Below are 17,721 nucleotides of genomic sequence, written 5' to 3' on the forward strand. Positions count from 1 at the left end.
AGGTACTCTTGTTGCACATCGCCCAGAACGATGGTTTTCGAGAAAATTGAAGGCAAAAAGTTTGCTCTGATGGGCTGCTAACTGGTTAAACAACATAAACTTATGAAAGTTATGGGGTTTGAAAAGTAAACAAGTAGTTATTAAATAATTAATTGAAAAATCTAAATTTCATGATTTTTAAAACATCGTATTGCTTTAAAAAAACGAAATAAACCAATTACCAAAATTCCTTATTAAATGCATACTTATTTGATTCATTAGCCTAGTTTACACCGCGAGTACCAAATATTCAATACGCGGACCCAATCCCCTATTCTCAAACTCAACGTGCGCGAGTTGACAAGTTTACACGTAAATTATTCCAAATTGTGACTTAATAGGTTTGAGAATATGTAGAGGTTTTAGTCCGCGTACTGAATATTTGGTACTCGCGGGGTAAACGTAGCTATTGAAGGTATGCGGTCTTATCACTTTATTTATTTTGCATGTACGCAAAAGAAATGTTCTGGTTCATAAATATTTTTGTCAGTTGATTGTTGTTGAAGTGTGCGTAAACGTAAAATTTCACAAATTATGGAATACCCTGTGTGTGAACTGGCAGATATGCATTTTATTTATGGAAGAGCAAACGGAAACGGTCTTTTGGCTAAGCGCTTGTATGTCCAAAAATATCCAAATCGCAGGGCACCTTCTCACCGGATATTTGCGAGAATTCATCAGCGCCTAAGAGACACAGGTTCATTTGGACATAGAAACCAAGACCGTGGCCGTAACTTGATGGTACGTACACCTGATGTTGAGGAGCGCATTTTAGCACATGTAGAGGAAGATCCGGGGATATCTGTAAGGAGAATTGCAGCGCGGGAAAACGTGAGTCGCCATTCTGTGTGGATGACTCTTAAGACTCAACTACTGCATCCGTATCACATCCAAAGGGTACAAGCTCTTGCTCCGGCAGACTATCCCGCTCGAGTCATCTTCTGTCGTTGGTTATTAAGAAAACAGGTACAAGAACCCCTTTTTTTGGCAAATATTTTATGCACGGATGAAGCTGGGTTTACAAGAAATGGAATTTTCAATTATCATAATACACATCACTGGTCCGATGAGAACCCTCATGCTGTTGTGGAAAGTCGACACCAAATTCGATTCTCAGTTAATGTTTGGGCGGGAATTCTTGGCGATAGACTTATTGGACCATTTTTTCTACCCCCGAGGTTAATTTGACACCTTTTGAAAAGTCGCTTGTTATTTATAATAATAAACATTTTAGGCTAAATGGTCAAAGTTACCTTAATTTTCTAACACATGATCTACCAGCACTTTTGGTGGAAGTTCCCATAGCACAGAGGCAGATCACGTATTTTATGCATGATGGTGCACCAGCTCATTTTCCGCTAGCGGTGAGGAATCATTTAAACCAAATTTTTGAGAGGCGTTGGATAGGACGTGGTGGTCCACAAGCTTGGCCAGCAAGATCACCAGATCTTAATCCATTAGATTTCTACTTCTGGGGCCACTTGAAAACTTTGGTTTACTCAGTGCCGATTAATACTGAAGAGCAACTACGTCAACGCATTATCGACTGTTCCAATCAAATTCGTACAACCCCAGGGATATTCCACAGGGTACGCAGATCATGGAGAAGAAGAGCAGATGTCTGCATTGAAATGAATGGTGGTCACTTTGAACATTTACTATGAATGAATTAAGAAATGCATTATTTTAATAAGGAATTTTGGTAATTGGTTTATTTCGTTTTTTAAAGCAATAAGATGTTTTAAAAATCATCAAATTTAGATTTTTCAATTAATTATTTAATAACTACGTGTTTACTTTTGAAACCCCATAACTTTCATAGGTTTATGTTGTTTAACCAGTTAGCAACCCATCAGAGCAAACTTTTTGCCTTTAATTTTCTCGAAAACCATCGTTCTGGGCGATGTGCAACAAGAGTACCTTTTTTGTAGGAAAAAGTATGTAGTTTTTAAAAAAATGAACCCACGTTGCGAAGAAAATAACCTAAAAAAAGTTATTCACGAATTAACCCCCTACCCTTGCAAAAACTACCCTTTCCGATTTTCCAAATTATTTTTCAGTATCACCATTTGATTTTGGGTCAAAATTTATGGCAGAGGATTTTTTTTCGAAATTTTATCTCGTTTTTTAAGCCTACAATTTCAAAAAACCGTTTTTTTAAATTTACCCTTTCAGTGCCCCTAACTCCCTTAATATGCATTTTCCGCCCTATAGTTATAGGAACTTTTTTGAAAATTTTTAGGAGTACTATCACCCCCCGAATTTTTTTACACCATTTCAATGACACCCTGTATATGTACACACAGAGTGTTTCGGGAGGAAAGGAAATATTTTGGAAACATGGTCAGAAGGTCAAAATAAGTTAACTTAAATCATATGTTTTAATTCGATTCTCAACCGTTTTAGAAATAATCGGTTCTGAAGTTTATTTGTAAGATTGTTGACCGTTTTGTTCAAACGTGGCATGAGGATTTTCATCTGACCACCGATGTTCATTGTGTCGGTTATTAATTCCATTGCGGGTAAAATGAGCTTCATCGCTAAATAAAATGTATTTATGTAGGTCTCGATTTTGTGGGATCCATTCACAAAATTGAACCCTTAAGCCAAAATCACCCTCTTGAAGATGTTGAACCGGTTGAATATGGAAAGGCCTAAAACCGTTTTTCCTAAGTGTCTTCCAAACGTTCACATGTGATGCTAATTGAAGTTCTTTTGCAATCCGCCTTGTACTAACACTCGGGTTCTCTTCAGCCATATCCAGAACATTTTCTACATTTAGTCCGCCTCTCGTTCAGAATTAATTCTTACGCTTGGAAACATTCCTGTTTCCTGAGCATTTGCAAAAAGTGTCTGAAAAACTTTTAGATTTGGAAAACCACGTCGGTATTCATCAACAGCACGTAATGCGCTACCATGACAGAAACCATACACAAATATCATGTCAGCATACTCCCTATGGGTGAATGTGTCAGGCATTACGTAATGGAACCGTTTGCAACGAGCTTTCACGCTAATCACGCGCAACTGAGATATACACCAAACTAGTTTCAAACCATTGCAAATATCGTGCTAGAACAAACCTAATGATTATATTGTACTATAATAATATGTTTGGTTCTTCTGCTTTGTCTCTAAGTGGTATTCCTTTTGGATAAAGTGGATCAACTAATTCCGGTAAAAGATAATGTTCATAAAAATATTTTAGTTTGGGTGGGTAACATGTTAACTCTCCAAAATTCTTCATTACGAGGAATCTGCAAGAAAAATTTTAATAAAAAATATAAATTTTCAACATTTTTTTTTGATTTTCAAAATTTTAAATAGCATCCCGCCTAGATAATTGAATAAACAATCCCTACACAAAATTTGAGCTTTCTAACTTTTTTTGTCTTGAAACAGGAGCTAACCCCGTTTTACGCAGGTAGACCGCCCTCTTAATTTTAAGGGTAAAAAGAAAGGCCCATTTAAATTGTCACCAACAACCACTCATTTAAAGAAAATTGCTCTTGGTGGCGACATTTTACGTAAGCATGGGGATTTTCGTCACTCCATACATGAGTATTATGAAAATTAACAATACCATCACGCCGAAATCCAGCTTCGTCCATAAAAAGTATGGTTTTATTAAAATTTCTGTTATTATTAACTCAAGCAGAAGAATTCTTGGTAGTAATGCCTGCACACGTTGAACATGATACGGATACAAAAGTTGTTCGGAGAGAACCTGCCACACAGTGCTGTTGGAATGATTATTCCCTAATCAAGCTGCTATTATAGTCCTGGTACTTACACCAGGATTTTCTTCCACGGCACGTAAAACTGCCCCCTCAAACTTAGGCATTCTTACGGACCTCAGCCGGCCTCTATCATTGGTGGGAATGGCAAAACTGCCTAAGTAACTTTATTGTCAAAAACATCACGAAAAATAAATAAGAAAATTTACCTCTTTCCCACAATCTACGGTCTACGCAAAGGTTTTACTATTTGGAAGTTGCTGTTGGGGAAACGCTTCTGCATACAGGCGTATCGCTGCATAACAATTACTGTAAGCATGTGCATACATTACATGCATGTCTGTCATTTCCCCAAAACTGAAGTTTTCCATCACAAAAACCGAAATAAAAACTTTTTTACAAGGAATCACCCATTGAAATATTTCCGTCTATTTTTCGAACACCTTGTATAGTGATTTTATTTTTTCCTGTCCAAATTTATAAAATAAAAAAAAAATCATTTTAAACTAATAAGGCATCTAAGTGTCGCATTTATAAAATTATTATATTTTGGATGTAAAACGGTCTTGTATTAATTAAACCATTTTTATCCGAGCATTGTGCTAATTTCTTATATTAAACAGGTTCACGAACATCAGTCATAATTAAAAACTTATTGATTTAAAGCCTTTCACTGACAAGAATGACAATTAATTAGGCATAAGTGTTCTTGTTCTTAGATATCCATAAGTAGCCATATCTGCTTCAAAACCCACGAGCGATCACTGCTATTCAACTTAGGCGAAGGATATTATACATAAAATGTTCTTAGATTTCCACGTAGAATCTAAAAATATAATATTGGCAGTATTCCGCCTGAACTAACGGAATTTACATATTTTTCTTGTACAACCGAAAATGTCAAAATTACGCGTGGAAGGAAGACGGTATAAGCACCTGGATTTCGCGACCCTCGCGACCCTCCCGGCATTGGCGCACACCATTTTCAGTCACTTGAGCTGTTAATGCTACCTTTGATACACAAATTGTTGCTATTTATTTTTGACAATTTAAAACTTTAAAAGAAAAAAAACGTTAACCTTCATACGCTTCTTGCTCAAAACTTCTCAATGACTTTCAATTATTTTTCTTTCACGTATCAAATTATTAAGAATGAAAAAAATTATGAAAATAGCGAATAGATGAAAAATGTTTGCAACACGGAGTTTGCAGAAGCGCGCCACTAGCAATGCACTAATATAGTGTATGCTAATATATTAGTTCACCCCCAATAATCTTCTCATATTGCCCAATTTTTAATTTATAGTTTTTCTAAATTTAATTGATGCAGATTAAAACTTGCACTGCAAGTTTAATCAACCGATTTTGTGAAATTTCCACAGTACTTTGTTTCTCAGTAGCTCAAAGTTGTAAAAAGATTGCTATTGCACCTTGGCTTGGATAAAGTTGGTTCTTGGTCCATGCATGAACTAGGTTCTATTTATCACAGCTTAACATTTAGTATTTCTTCCATATATCATCTTAATTATCCTTTATGAATAAACTCAATAACTGCGAAATGAACCGTAGGTCTTCATGTCTTCCCAAGTACATAATTTTTTTAAAGTGGTTCCTACTTTGCTTTCATCAGTATGTTAAGCTGTAGAGCTTAAGATAAGTTACTTTATGTAAATATAATTGATGATTATGAAAAATTAATTAGATACGAATAGTTGTTTAGTACAGCTAACAAGTACTTATAAAGGTAAATTCCAACAGGGAAAATAAATAATTTTAATTTTTATTAGCTCATATGCACTATTGAGTAGTTCGTAGCTCGATAACCTCGACAACTTCTAATTACCACTTTTATAAATAAACTTAGCTTATTCTTAGACATTTTATGGAACAGTGCCTAATAGAGACGTCAAACAAAAAATGTTTGGCTCATTTTGCAATGAGCAAGATTCTATATAAAGTACTTTTTTTACCTTCATAATGGGATCTCTAAGTAACTAAAATTATTAACTAGTGCATATACGTTCAAGTTATATTTTCCTTTTGGACAATTTCAAAAATTTTATGAAAATAGACTCCATTCTATCGTCGGCAATTACGTTTGCCATAAGTGAAGTATGACACATAGGAAGCAAGCCAAGCTCTTTTAATTTATTATGCATAAACATCACTGCGTCCATATTATTTTTACATTCAAATAAAATATGGTTCAAATCATCAATTGACTGGTTGTCACAGTTACATATATATGAGTCATTTATTCCTAATTTATGTAAATATTTATTAAAATTACCATGACCCACTAGAAATCTGAACAAAAAGATGTTAAATATCTTCGAAAGTTACATTTGGAAACCATACTATAACTGCTAAGGGACGCTTTTATTGAAGTGTATGTATTTGAAGTATTTGCTAAGTATGCAAGATATTTTCTTTTCCAAGTTTCTGAAGACCTCTTTCGGATAATTAGAACTATATCACTAAAGTGTACTTTGGAAAGAATCCTATCTGTTTTAATTGCTTCCTTGGCCTCTTTATCTGCCAATTCATTTCCTAGCAATCCTGTGTGTCCTTTTAACCAAATGAATGCTACCTTAGTATTACTAATACATACTACCAATACATACTACCCAATAGTATAATTATTTAAATAATATATTAGCAACCTGTTCTATTATGAATGAGTTCCTGTATTGGAACACGTGGCTAAATGTGCCAAGCACAAGGACAAAAAACGAAAAAAAAAAAAAACTTCATAATGAACTGCTTTTTACTCCATAGAAGTACTAATAAATACTCGATTACATAAGCAGTTAGATTTTTATTGGAAAATTATTTCTCAGCCAAATTCAATAATGGATTTTTTAGTAAGGGACTTTTAGTATGTTTATCATACAACTAGTTTAAACAAAATATTCGTAAGCCACCAAAAAGTCAAGCTCTTTATCTCTTTTCAGTTTTTATTTACTATTAATTCTTAAGTAGCTTAGTTTGAAAAGAAAGTAATTTTAACCTCCTTTTCTCTGGGTGGGCTTCATGATAAAAAAGTTAAATACACAATATAAGTAGTCGAAAAAAATATTATTCAAAATACCACAATAACAAATTTTTAAAAGCTAAGCTTTTAAACACTAACACCAACTAAAAACAAACAAACGAGTAAAAGACGTAAAGGCTTCTCCGTAACCTCAAGTTCGAGCTAAAGTTGTCGTACGACTGACATTTACAGTTCGCGACCATAGGATATTAGGCAAATGGGGATACAGCTATTTTGTTCCAGCTCAGCGCCGCATGCTTTGAGGCTTACAAAAATATAAATTCATTGATTTGATATAAGTTCGACAGTATACAAAATACTTCCACAAAAAAAACACTTACCAAATAAATACTAATAACTAAATGAAAATAGTATACCAAATTATATGAAATAGGTAATATAAAGAAGAAAATACAGCTAGATCGAAAGCCGGCTCTGGTCGCTCCACCATAAGGCAAGGAGGCGGGCGCCGAGAAAATGCACGTGAATCGGCGACACTAAATTCCAAATATACATGTATTCGAATTAAATAATTTCAGGTCAGTAGTTCCGTAATTTCATTATCTAAATTTCATAAAAATAGGTAGTGTTTGGTACCAATGTAAAGATAAAACATAAAGGTAAGTCTCTATTGAAGCCGTTTTTGAATTTAGGCCTTCAACATTACAGCATTAATTTTTGAAAATAGGGTTCAAATTTAATTATTTTACCAGCCGATTTCTCAAATTCCAAAACAAAAATCAAAATTCTGATTCAACAGAGACATGAGAAATATGTCTTTTTGTTGAATAGTTTTTAAATTATACTTTTAGCTTAAACCGTTCAGAAAATATACCGGATATTCAAAGCATTATAAAGTCTTGGCGAGTGATGGCTTCTTAAGTCTTCAGCGCTGTCGTTTTTTTCCCGACGATACTGAGCTAATTGCAGTCCTTATTTTATTGAGGATCAGATTTGATCAACGACTAAGCTTTAGAATTTCTTCTTTAGTATCAAAATTGTCTGCGGATTTGTGAATTTCATTGGTTCTTATACTATATATTTAATAGTATATATCGGCAGAATCAATGCATAATATGTCTAAATTTAATTTCGTGGTTACCCTCACTATATGCACATCCCTTCTCTAGATTTGTCCGTTTTCTTCAATCTGCACGTCCTTTGGTGTTCCTTAATCTTAATGACCATCAATCTCATTGTATTTTCTTTATTACCATTATATGCGATCATCTTCTTCATAGGTTAGAGGATAATATGTTTCAAGATTTTTTCTATTGGGCCACCTAAGTGAAATGATCATAAGAAATGATTTCCTTATAATGGTTTGTACATTCGACCTTTGGCGCTTGTCTTGTCCAGGTGTTAAGAACAACAAATTCTTGAATAAATGTTTTGAGAGTGTAGTTATAACTGTTTATTTCCGCCTTAGATAATGGTTGGACAGTCAGTGAAGATATTTGTCCATGCGAAGAGAATTTTGATATTATATAGAACCAGGCCACTACATTATTTCTTTAATAAGATGTCCAAAAAGAAAATATTAGCATCCTTTTCGATTTCTATAGTGAACTGGATGCTGAGATTTTGAAAAGTCAGATGGGCCAAGAATTGATTCAGCCCTTAAACCCGACCAACTTTTTCCTATATACCGTTGTAATCTTACTTTTAAATATACTAAAATAATGTCATAATGGTAGTAAATTATCAGGAATAAGGATGGTATACCATCAGATCCAGTATTTTTGAATGTCTGTACACTGCAAGTGAATCTTCAATAACAGGCTGTACAAGATTTAATTGATTTCTGTAGCTGTCGAGTGCCGAGTATACTGAGAGTTGGCACGCGAAAGCTACTATTTTCATAAGCTCTCTTTTCCCTGAATGAGCTAAAACATAGAAGTAGGCATTAGAAGATGCTAGAGACTTGATTAGCAATCAGGATTGACAAGAGAGACATAGCACAGCTCTACTGGAACCAAACTGCGGAGGTGAGAGTAGACAGGGGGACTTCGAATTCCCTATCAATAAGAAAGGGAGTATGGCAGGGGTGTATTTTGTCTGCGCTCCTGTTAAACATTTACTCGGAATTCAATTTCAGAAAGGCTTTAGTGGAAGATATAGGAAATATTAAAGTGAATGGGTCTGCATCACTAATATAAGATATGCAGATAACACCGTGTTCCTGGCAGATAACAAATTAGACTTGCAACAAATGATGGACTAGAGTACACAACACAGTGAATAATTCGGAATACACATGAAAATTTCCAAGACCAAATTAATCGTTTTCTCCAAAGTACATATCACCGAAACATATTTGGTCAATGGCAAAAATATCAAATAGGTATCATCCTTCAAAAATCTTGGCACCATAATCAACTCTCTATGCGACCCAAAGGAGAAAACATGTCCATTCTAGAATAGAGCAAACCAGGAAAATTTTCACCAAAATGAAGCAGTTCATCCAATTTTGATTTAAGCTTAGAGCTCAGAATGCCCATGGTAAAGTGCTATTTATATGGCTATGAAGGCTAGACTCTTGATCTGATAACTGTGAGAAGGATCAAGGCTTTTGAGAGGTATGTATATTGCCGCATACTTTCTATCTCATAAATTCACCGAGTTGAAAAATAAAGAGGATTTAAGGTGAATATAGAAGGCAAAAGAGTTATTAAACATAAGATACATGGCCTATATCATGAGAGGCGAAAAATAGAAATTACTGAGGTTGATAATTAAAAGAAAGATTTAGGGAAGAAGTTTTGTTGGAAGTTGCCAGAACTCCTGGTTGAAAGACATTAGAAGATGGTTCGGGTGCACTTCAAGTGAGATTTCTAGAGCTGTATCTAAGACAATGTTCATCATAGATACAGCAGTTAGTTAGAAGAAGCAATGTTGTAACTAATCTGCAAGAGCCTCCGTGATGTCTTTGGGATTATGGGGATTATTTTTTTTAATGTTATCCAATAATAATAATTTTGAAAGACAGCACTTCATCTGTTTAGTATTGGATGTACATGAGATAGTTTAGGTCGATTAGGTGTCTGGATTTTCACCAAAGGTTTGAGTAGTAAAAATAGTCTACTCTTTGTCTGGATTTTTTGTATTTCCTTTCTACGTTGTTGTTTCTATTTAGAATTTGTACTATAACTCTTGTATGCCATCTTAAATATTTTTGGGTGCTGACTAGATTGTCACCAAGCCAGTTGAGTATGATTCACCTCTGATAATAAGGCAGACTGCATTAATTAGATTTGCTTACCGCCTTAGAATGTTGAATGCCTAGAATAACCCTAGCTGCAAACCATGGGCGAGGTTGTTTTAGTTCACCATCTCTCAGATAATGATGACTAATAATATATACTTTTAGAGTAATTAACAAATTTTTTAGAATAAAAAAAAGATTCCTGACAAAAAAGTTAATGAAAAAAAAACGTAGAATATCTCTATGTTTTCGTATGCACGTATCCGAAGTTGCCACTTTGTGTTGTTTTTCTAGACATTTTTTTAATCTGTGAAGCTTGCACCCGATCGATAACCAGCAACTAAAATCTAGAACGCAGCATATGTTGTTTGCCAGCAACCTATTTATAGTCCGCGCCCGATGTTATTTAATCGATATATGCCCGTATCTCCTGAAATTCCCAAGGAATTTTCATATTTTTTTGTCCAGATATTAACACGTTCGCTGCTCATCGATTTTTTAATGGGCACCGGTGGTGCTGAGACAAGAAAAACTTTGTTTTTATGTTTTTACGTATTATTAGTTCAATATAATTCTTTTTTATGTGGTTTTTTTCTATTTTTTTGCAAAACAAAATCACGAAGCACATGTGGCGACTTGAGCACTCGGCCAAGATTTTAATCAACCAGTGCTCAACGACGCCTACTTGGGGTCACTAGGGACCATTTATCAAATCTCTTTATTAAATTTTCGCAAAGTCATTATTATTACAATAATCGTGACAAAATCAACAACAATAAACTAACTTAAAACATATAACATAAAATAAATAGTTACATATATTCAAAAAACAAAAAACATTATCCCTATGCAAAAAATTTAGTTAATTGTAGTGACTATTAGAAAATATATTTGGAAACTAAATTGGTACAACATTTTATAAAAAAAGGAACTAAGTATTAACAAAAAATGTTTTATCTGGTTTTATAAATTTTTGTGAAATTCCTTAAAACAAGGGTCTAAACACAGTCAACTCTTACAATAAAAGCTTGTGTCCCTACGAATTCCACGTTTTGAACACCATCGGCATTTTTTTCGCAGTCTTCTATCTCCTGGGCCCTTATCTAGTTTATATGGACCGTGTTGAAACCTTTGGTTTTCTTTGGATTGACCTGGCTTCGCTTTGGCTTGGATTTCTGGTACCATTGCTTCAACTATTGATTCACGGTATTCTAGAAACGACATCTTTGGTCTAGAATATTTATTGTATAACATATGGGAATTGTACAACATAGTCTCCATAATATGAATTCCTACTTTTTTATACCATCGTATGGTTTTACGATGGCTGGGGTAGTAGGACTGCATTTGATCTTGTAAATCTATACCCGACATATATTTGTTGTATTCCACGATTGAGGCTGGTTTAATTTTATTAGTGCCAATTCTAGAGAAAACTTCTTCCAATGTATTTTCATGCTCCGTACTAATATACAGTACCTCTCGTTTGTCCTTCCATTTACCTACACACACATTTCCTCCATAGCGAAAGAATGGATTCGCCAGGCTTTAGTTTTGCCTTACTTACATTTTCTGGGGTTTCTTTTCTTCCCACCCGCAAAATACCCATGCAGTACGTAATTTTTTTCAACAATTGTCTCGCAAGGGCCACAGAATTATAATAATTATCCATGTATAGACTGTGCCCCTTTTCCCAGTAATTCCTCATAAGATGAAGGACGACATTAGCAGCATGCTCTCTACCGCCCAAATCATCAAGTACACCAGTATATATTTGCATATTTAAAACAATGGCACTCGACTCGGTCAGAAAATAAAATTTAATTCCGTACTTATGTTTTTTATTTTTTTATGTATGTACTGCCGAAACGAAAGACGACCGCGCCACAAAAGCATCGATTCATCTATTGAAAGGTTCTTGCCCGGGGAATAAACCGAATCCATTTTATTGTTAAAAAAGTTAACTAATGACCGAATTTTGAATAACCTGTCACTTTTTAAATCTGGGGAATATTCAACAAAGTGTAAGCACCCCAAAATAATTAAATATCGGTCTCTGCTCATATATTTCCTGATAGACAAATTGAGAAAACGACTGGTACGCCAGTAATCTCGCAATCTAGGTAACTAAAGAATTCCCATAAAAATCGTCCCAAGAATAAAGTCATTTCTTCTTTATCTACAGATTTCCATCGACTAATTCTAGAGTTGGGTCCCGAGGGTTCGTTAAATAGCACGTATTCTGCGTAAATATTAGTTTGTCGTACTAATATTTCAAAGAACTCGTCGTCAGCCAGGAGTAAAAAAAATTAACAGGTTTACCTTCACCAGGTAATGGTACCTTTAGTTCTTGCTTTCCAGTAAATGTAATTTGCCTAAGATTTGGAGGATTTTCTGTCCATACTACTTGTTCATTTTCCACATTCCCCACATCATCCAATAGCTCCATGTCGCTTTGCAAGACAGTAGACATTGCATCTAGACGTTCGTCAGATATTCCAGATGAATCAATCCAGTTGTTGCCTAATTCTGGAAATGGCTCCTCATCACTCGAACTTGATAAATATGCTAATGCACGCATTTCATCTTCTGTAAGCACTTTGGGATTTTTAATTTTAAGCCGTTTCGGTGCCGAAGGGCCTGGAGACGGACTGTCGGCTATTTAATAAAAAAATTAAACGAAAACTTGTGCCACGTAGCACAACTCTAAAATAAAACCCATAAGAACTTGCTCTTACGAAATCATAAGCGTTACTGCAGTGCTCGTCGATTAGCAGGTAGGTATATTACAGAAAGCATGAGGCCACCACATGTGCGTCGGAAGCACTCGAGTAAGAATTGCTAGGGCGCCACATGTACGTCTTGAGCAACGAACGTGTCTAGATATTTAAATTTGTTTTTATTCAGTATTTTACTAATTTTTGATAAGCGTAGTATGTATGTAAATTTTGCCTTTTACTTTTAGTCCTTAACCTGATGATGCGATAAGATTGTAATCGCGAAACCGGGCATCATAATAAAAAAATAATTTTTGGTGAAATAAGACCTTTATTATCTATCCTACTTGCTTGCAAATACCTATAAAATACATCCCAGAACATGGACACCATTCTCCAAACTTAATAGATACTTCACAAATATGCCCTCTTTTATAATATTATAACCTAGAAGGATGACACCATTGACACCTAACTCGCCTGTGAAAGGAACGGTTTGAATATTCTTTTTTCTAATATATATGAACCACTTCAGACTTCTTTATCATTGTTCAGCAAAAACGGAGTTTTTATTCTTAATATTAATTAAAAAAACGCACCGAAACCACTCAAATCATCCTTTTAATACTAATACTGTACGAAAGGTGCACCATCCAAAAGTTAACAACGAGCGCAGTTGCCAAATACCTTTACCGTGAGAATATTTCTGGGCGATATCTACAGCGTTGCCGCTGTGTGTGGAAATTTGGTGATTTGAAGAATCTAAATTAAAAATATTAATTATTATTAGTGATTAGTGTAAATATAGTATAAAATAGTTTTGGTTATTAAACGAGTTTCACTCTTTCTTTTGCTATATCGCCGTTCCAGTAAAACATGGGCGTAAGTGCTTATAGGCAGATTTTACAGGAGAGCAGAAAAACAATTTAGACATTCGTTTTTTTTGGTTTAAGCAAAATGCAATTTATGAATTAGTATAACTTTTTTACACGTAAATATACATCAATGATATTTTTAAAAACTGCAATGTTCTTTTTTTTTAAATAAAAATTTGTAGTGAAATTTGCAATTACGTCTTTGTTCCAGTAAAAAAAAATCTTATGTTATTACTTAAGACTTTATTATCATATTAATAAACATACAAAAATAACTCATATTAATAGCATAAATTTAAAAAACCGTTCAACATAAAATAGAATTCTCATAAAAAACATAAAAATAAAAAACAAACAAATTTTTTACAAAAATTATTGGAAAATACTGTTATAAAATGCCTTGTAAAAGGATGGAATAATGTTGCTCTCGATTAAGCTTTGCAAATCCCGTTTTTTATTTTGCGAAAGTGGAAATGGCTTTGCATAAGCCTGTTTGAGAGTTATATTGGCACATTTATTAAAAGAGCTGTCATCTGCACGTCTTTTTTTTTTGTTAAAATTAACAGAGAACCATGTACTTTGTTTACAGCTAGTTTTATAATGATAAACGTTACTACCTTTTTCAAAAGATAAAATTCTAACTTCATTTATTTTAAACTCATCACCATCATCATTTTTGGCAATGCTTAAACCCATGTCATCAAATAATGCTTTAATATCCAAAAAGTTTTCGAATCCCATTTCTTGTACATCAATTTTATTTCCTTTTTTTTTAGCTTCTCTGATCATGTAAACGTATTGCTCCGGAACATAAATGGCTCCTGATTTTTTTGATTTGGATATCTGCTTCTCGATGACGCTGTGAATCGCGTCGCCCTCATTCTGGGTATGCCCTCGTATTAAGTATTTGTGAGTTATCGCCATAATTTCAAAATGTTCCACTGCATACAGATAAACGGCAATCAGAAATCTAAAATTTATTTTTTAATTTTAAACTAAAACCACAGCATAAAGAAACCAGCAGTCGCACTTCAATAAAAATACATTGGCTTGAATAAGCGAGTTCGGTGCATGTGTACTAACGCAGGCGAGGCATTTTTGCTTATAGTAGGGATGCCGCTGACACTCGCTACGGTCCACGCGGCTTTTGCCTTGGCTAGAGCCGGACTTAAACATTTTTTTAGATGTTATTATCTTGTAAAATAAAAATACCTACATAGTACAAATATTGATTTTTTAATATAAATAAAGTTCATACATTAACAAAATATTTAAACAAAAATAAACATCGCATTTCTACATCTAACAACGACGATATAGAAGAATACGTGCAGGAAGTTAATTAGGTATGTACCATAAATTTAAGAGACCATTCTTTGAGTAATTTTAAAACAAAAAGTTCATATGAACATATGTCCAGAAATTCTTCGTTCTCAATATGCAGGGTGTTAAAATTTAACAACAACTAAAATATATGCCACTGACTTTTGTGCAATTTTTATTATGTTCTGTGGATTATACAAATAAAACTTTTCTGTCTCTTGAATTTTGTTCGTATCTTGCTTAGTTAATAATAAATTCCAAATGAAACTTTTCCCCAAATTCCTTGTGTGATCCAGGGATATGCAATTAAGTGGACTTTTTTTTTCTCGAAAAATAAGCGAGATACGAAAAAGTTGTATTTGTATTTGAGTAAATCAAATAACATATTAAAAATGGCACAAAATTCAGGTGCCCCAATTTTTTTGCCACAAATATTTCTTCAGGTCCCGTTCGAGATTACACTGAACCTAATAAATTTAATCATATTAGGGGTAAATTAGCTCCTTAATGTTATAAATAACACCGCCAGAGAACTTGCGGACCTATGTTCATATGAACTTTTTGTCTTAAAATTACTCAAACGATCGCCTGTTAAATAATTTATGGTACATACTTAATTAACACCCTGTATAGTAACGCTTTTAGATTAACATCTGACTACATAGTAGTTTAAGGATAACTAATTATACAAATAAAGTAATATTTCAAATAGAAACTCTTAGGCCAATAAATAAAGACAAATAGTTGGCAACAATTCAAAACAATTCTAACATCTGCGAATTTTTGTTATATTATTAAGTACCAACTAAAGTAAAAGTATACAATTTTGCTACTCTTTTAAATATGGCAACACTGTTGGCAGAAATATAAATAATGTCCTTAAAAATCAAAAAAAAAAATTACATTGCTGCAACTTTAATTGATGCTTAATTATGTTATTTAAGCCATACAGCCAAATTTGCAGCTATTAAAAACTTTGGCAAAGTCAATTATTTTGCTTCATTAATAATTTTTGATATACCCCTCTTTTAATACAAAAGTTTTTATAAAAAACGCTACGCTTTGTAAAAATGCTATTAAAATAGTCACTAAGTACGGCGCTGAACTAGGCGATACACCTATGAACACAGTTCGATAAACAGTGAGCTCGGCATCCGTAGAACATGGCTGCGGCATGGCTAAGGATGCTATTAGTTCGCTCACATTTTCGAGCAGAGTGAGACTGCTGGTTTCTTTATGCTGTGCTAAAACCTAGTCAGTTATAAATATTGATTGACGAGTAGCTAGATAAAATAAAATATTGATGTACCTGTTTTTTTGTTGACCCATGAAGGAATAAAAAACTACATTGACACCTGGAGAACGCTCTGAAAGGCTTTTTAAATAAAGCAATACGCACGTTCCAATTTCTATGGCTCCCCTATTTCCCAAGTATTCATGCCAGAAATAAGCCTTCGTTTTGTCGTTTGTTATCTCTGTTACCTTTAAAAAATCTTAAAATTTTACTTAGTATTTGTAAATTACGTAGTCGATTCAGAAACTTACCGTAAAATTGTAACAGTTTAATCTAGATTTATAGAAAAACGCCGAAGTTTGGCCTATAGGTACAGGCAGAACTGCTTGTAAGTCGTATACAGCTAATACAATTTCGTGATCTTTTGATCTTTGTTTATCGACGTCCTTTTCTTGGCGGCTGAGAAGTTTTTCTTCTAAATGTTCACAGTATTTCGTTTCTAGTTCTTTTCTTTTTTTCTTAGTTCCTTGCTTGTACATCTCACAAAGATCACACTGATCTTTCTTAGGGGAATGAAATCCTATATTAAACTTTGTATTGAATATTTGGGCATAGTAGTCATACGAGGCTGGGTTTTTGTTATCAGCAGATCGCACAGCAGAGTAATTTCTGTGCAGCTCTGCAATTGAAAGTCCACCATCAATAAATTCACGGGTAGTTTCGCTCCTTCCATAGTGGCTTTCAATTCTAGGAATCGAATTAATGTGATCAATGATGGACTGTAAGATTTCCTCGTCAAGTTTTCTGTGGTTACCATGCTTTCCTCTTTGATCTTTATCTATAATACCATTACCAGATGACACTTTTGATTTAATAATAGTTCTTAGCATTTTTTCCGAAAGTATTGATTAAAAATATTTTACATACTCTGGTTTTTCTTCCCTCAATAAATAAATAAAATGCAGAATTTGATTTTCTTGGTTCAGCAGAAGATATCCGTCTATATTTTAGAACTAGTTGCTCTATGCATGATCCTAAAAAGTATCGCTGCCGTTGTAAGCTTCCCATTCCCCAAAAATCTTTAAAAATTTAATTTCTACATTTTTGCGATATTGATGAGCATGAAAGAATACATTTCTGTGGACAAGGTGGCTTTATGACTTTCGCTTCCACAATCTTACCAGTTCTTGTCGATAATAATTTTTGTCCTAAATTCCTTTGCCTTTTTGCCTTGATCATTTTCCAGTTTTCCGTATTTCTAACTCGTTTCTTTCCTTTTTTGGGAGAATGTAAATTCATCTCTTTATTAGAGTTCTCAGCCTCTACTTCTAATAATGGATCTAAAGGCTTGATTGCCGAATCGGATTCATCGGAGGAAGTGGTATTCTCCTCAGGTTGATATTCATCACTGGATCCAGCAGAAAATGGTTCCTCTTCAGAACTATCATAGTCTTTATAGTTTGGTTTAATTTTTCGTAATTTAATTTTTGACTCATTGTGGTATTCAATAGTATATTCACTATAATGCTTCATACCACTGACTTCATGCTCTAAAAA

General features: G+C 33.9%; 1 protein-coding gene across 1 annotated transcript; it reads right to left on the minus strand.

The window, feature by feature from the left end:
• Window positions 1-646: 646 nt before the first annotated feature.
• LOC126735680 (uncharacterized) lies at window positions 647-17,463 on the minus strand. The gene is made up of 5 exons (XM_050439745.1): window positions 17,346-17,463; window positions 16,476-16,843; window positions 16,240-16,412; window positions 3,833-3,941; window positions 647-841 (listed from the first exon to the last, which is right to left on the minus strand). Exons 1-5 carry the CDS (start codon window positions 17,461-17,463, stop codon window positions 647-649), a joined length of 963 nt encoding a protein of 320 aa, XP_050295702.1.
• Window positions 17,464-17,721: the final 258 nt, after the last annotated feature.

This window comes from Anthonomus grandis, chromosome 4 (genome assembly GCF_022605725.1).
Source record: "Anthonomus grandis grandis chromosome 4, icAntGran1.3, whole genome shotgun sequence".
Taxonomy (NCBI): Eukaryota; Metazoa; Arthropoda; class Insecta; order Coleoptera; family Curculionidae; genus Anthonomus; species Anthonomus grandis.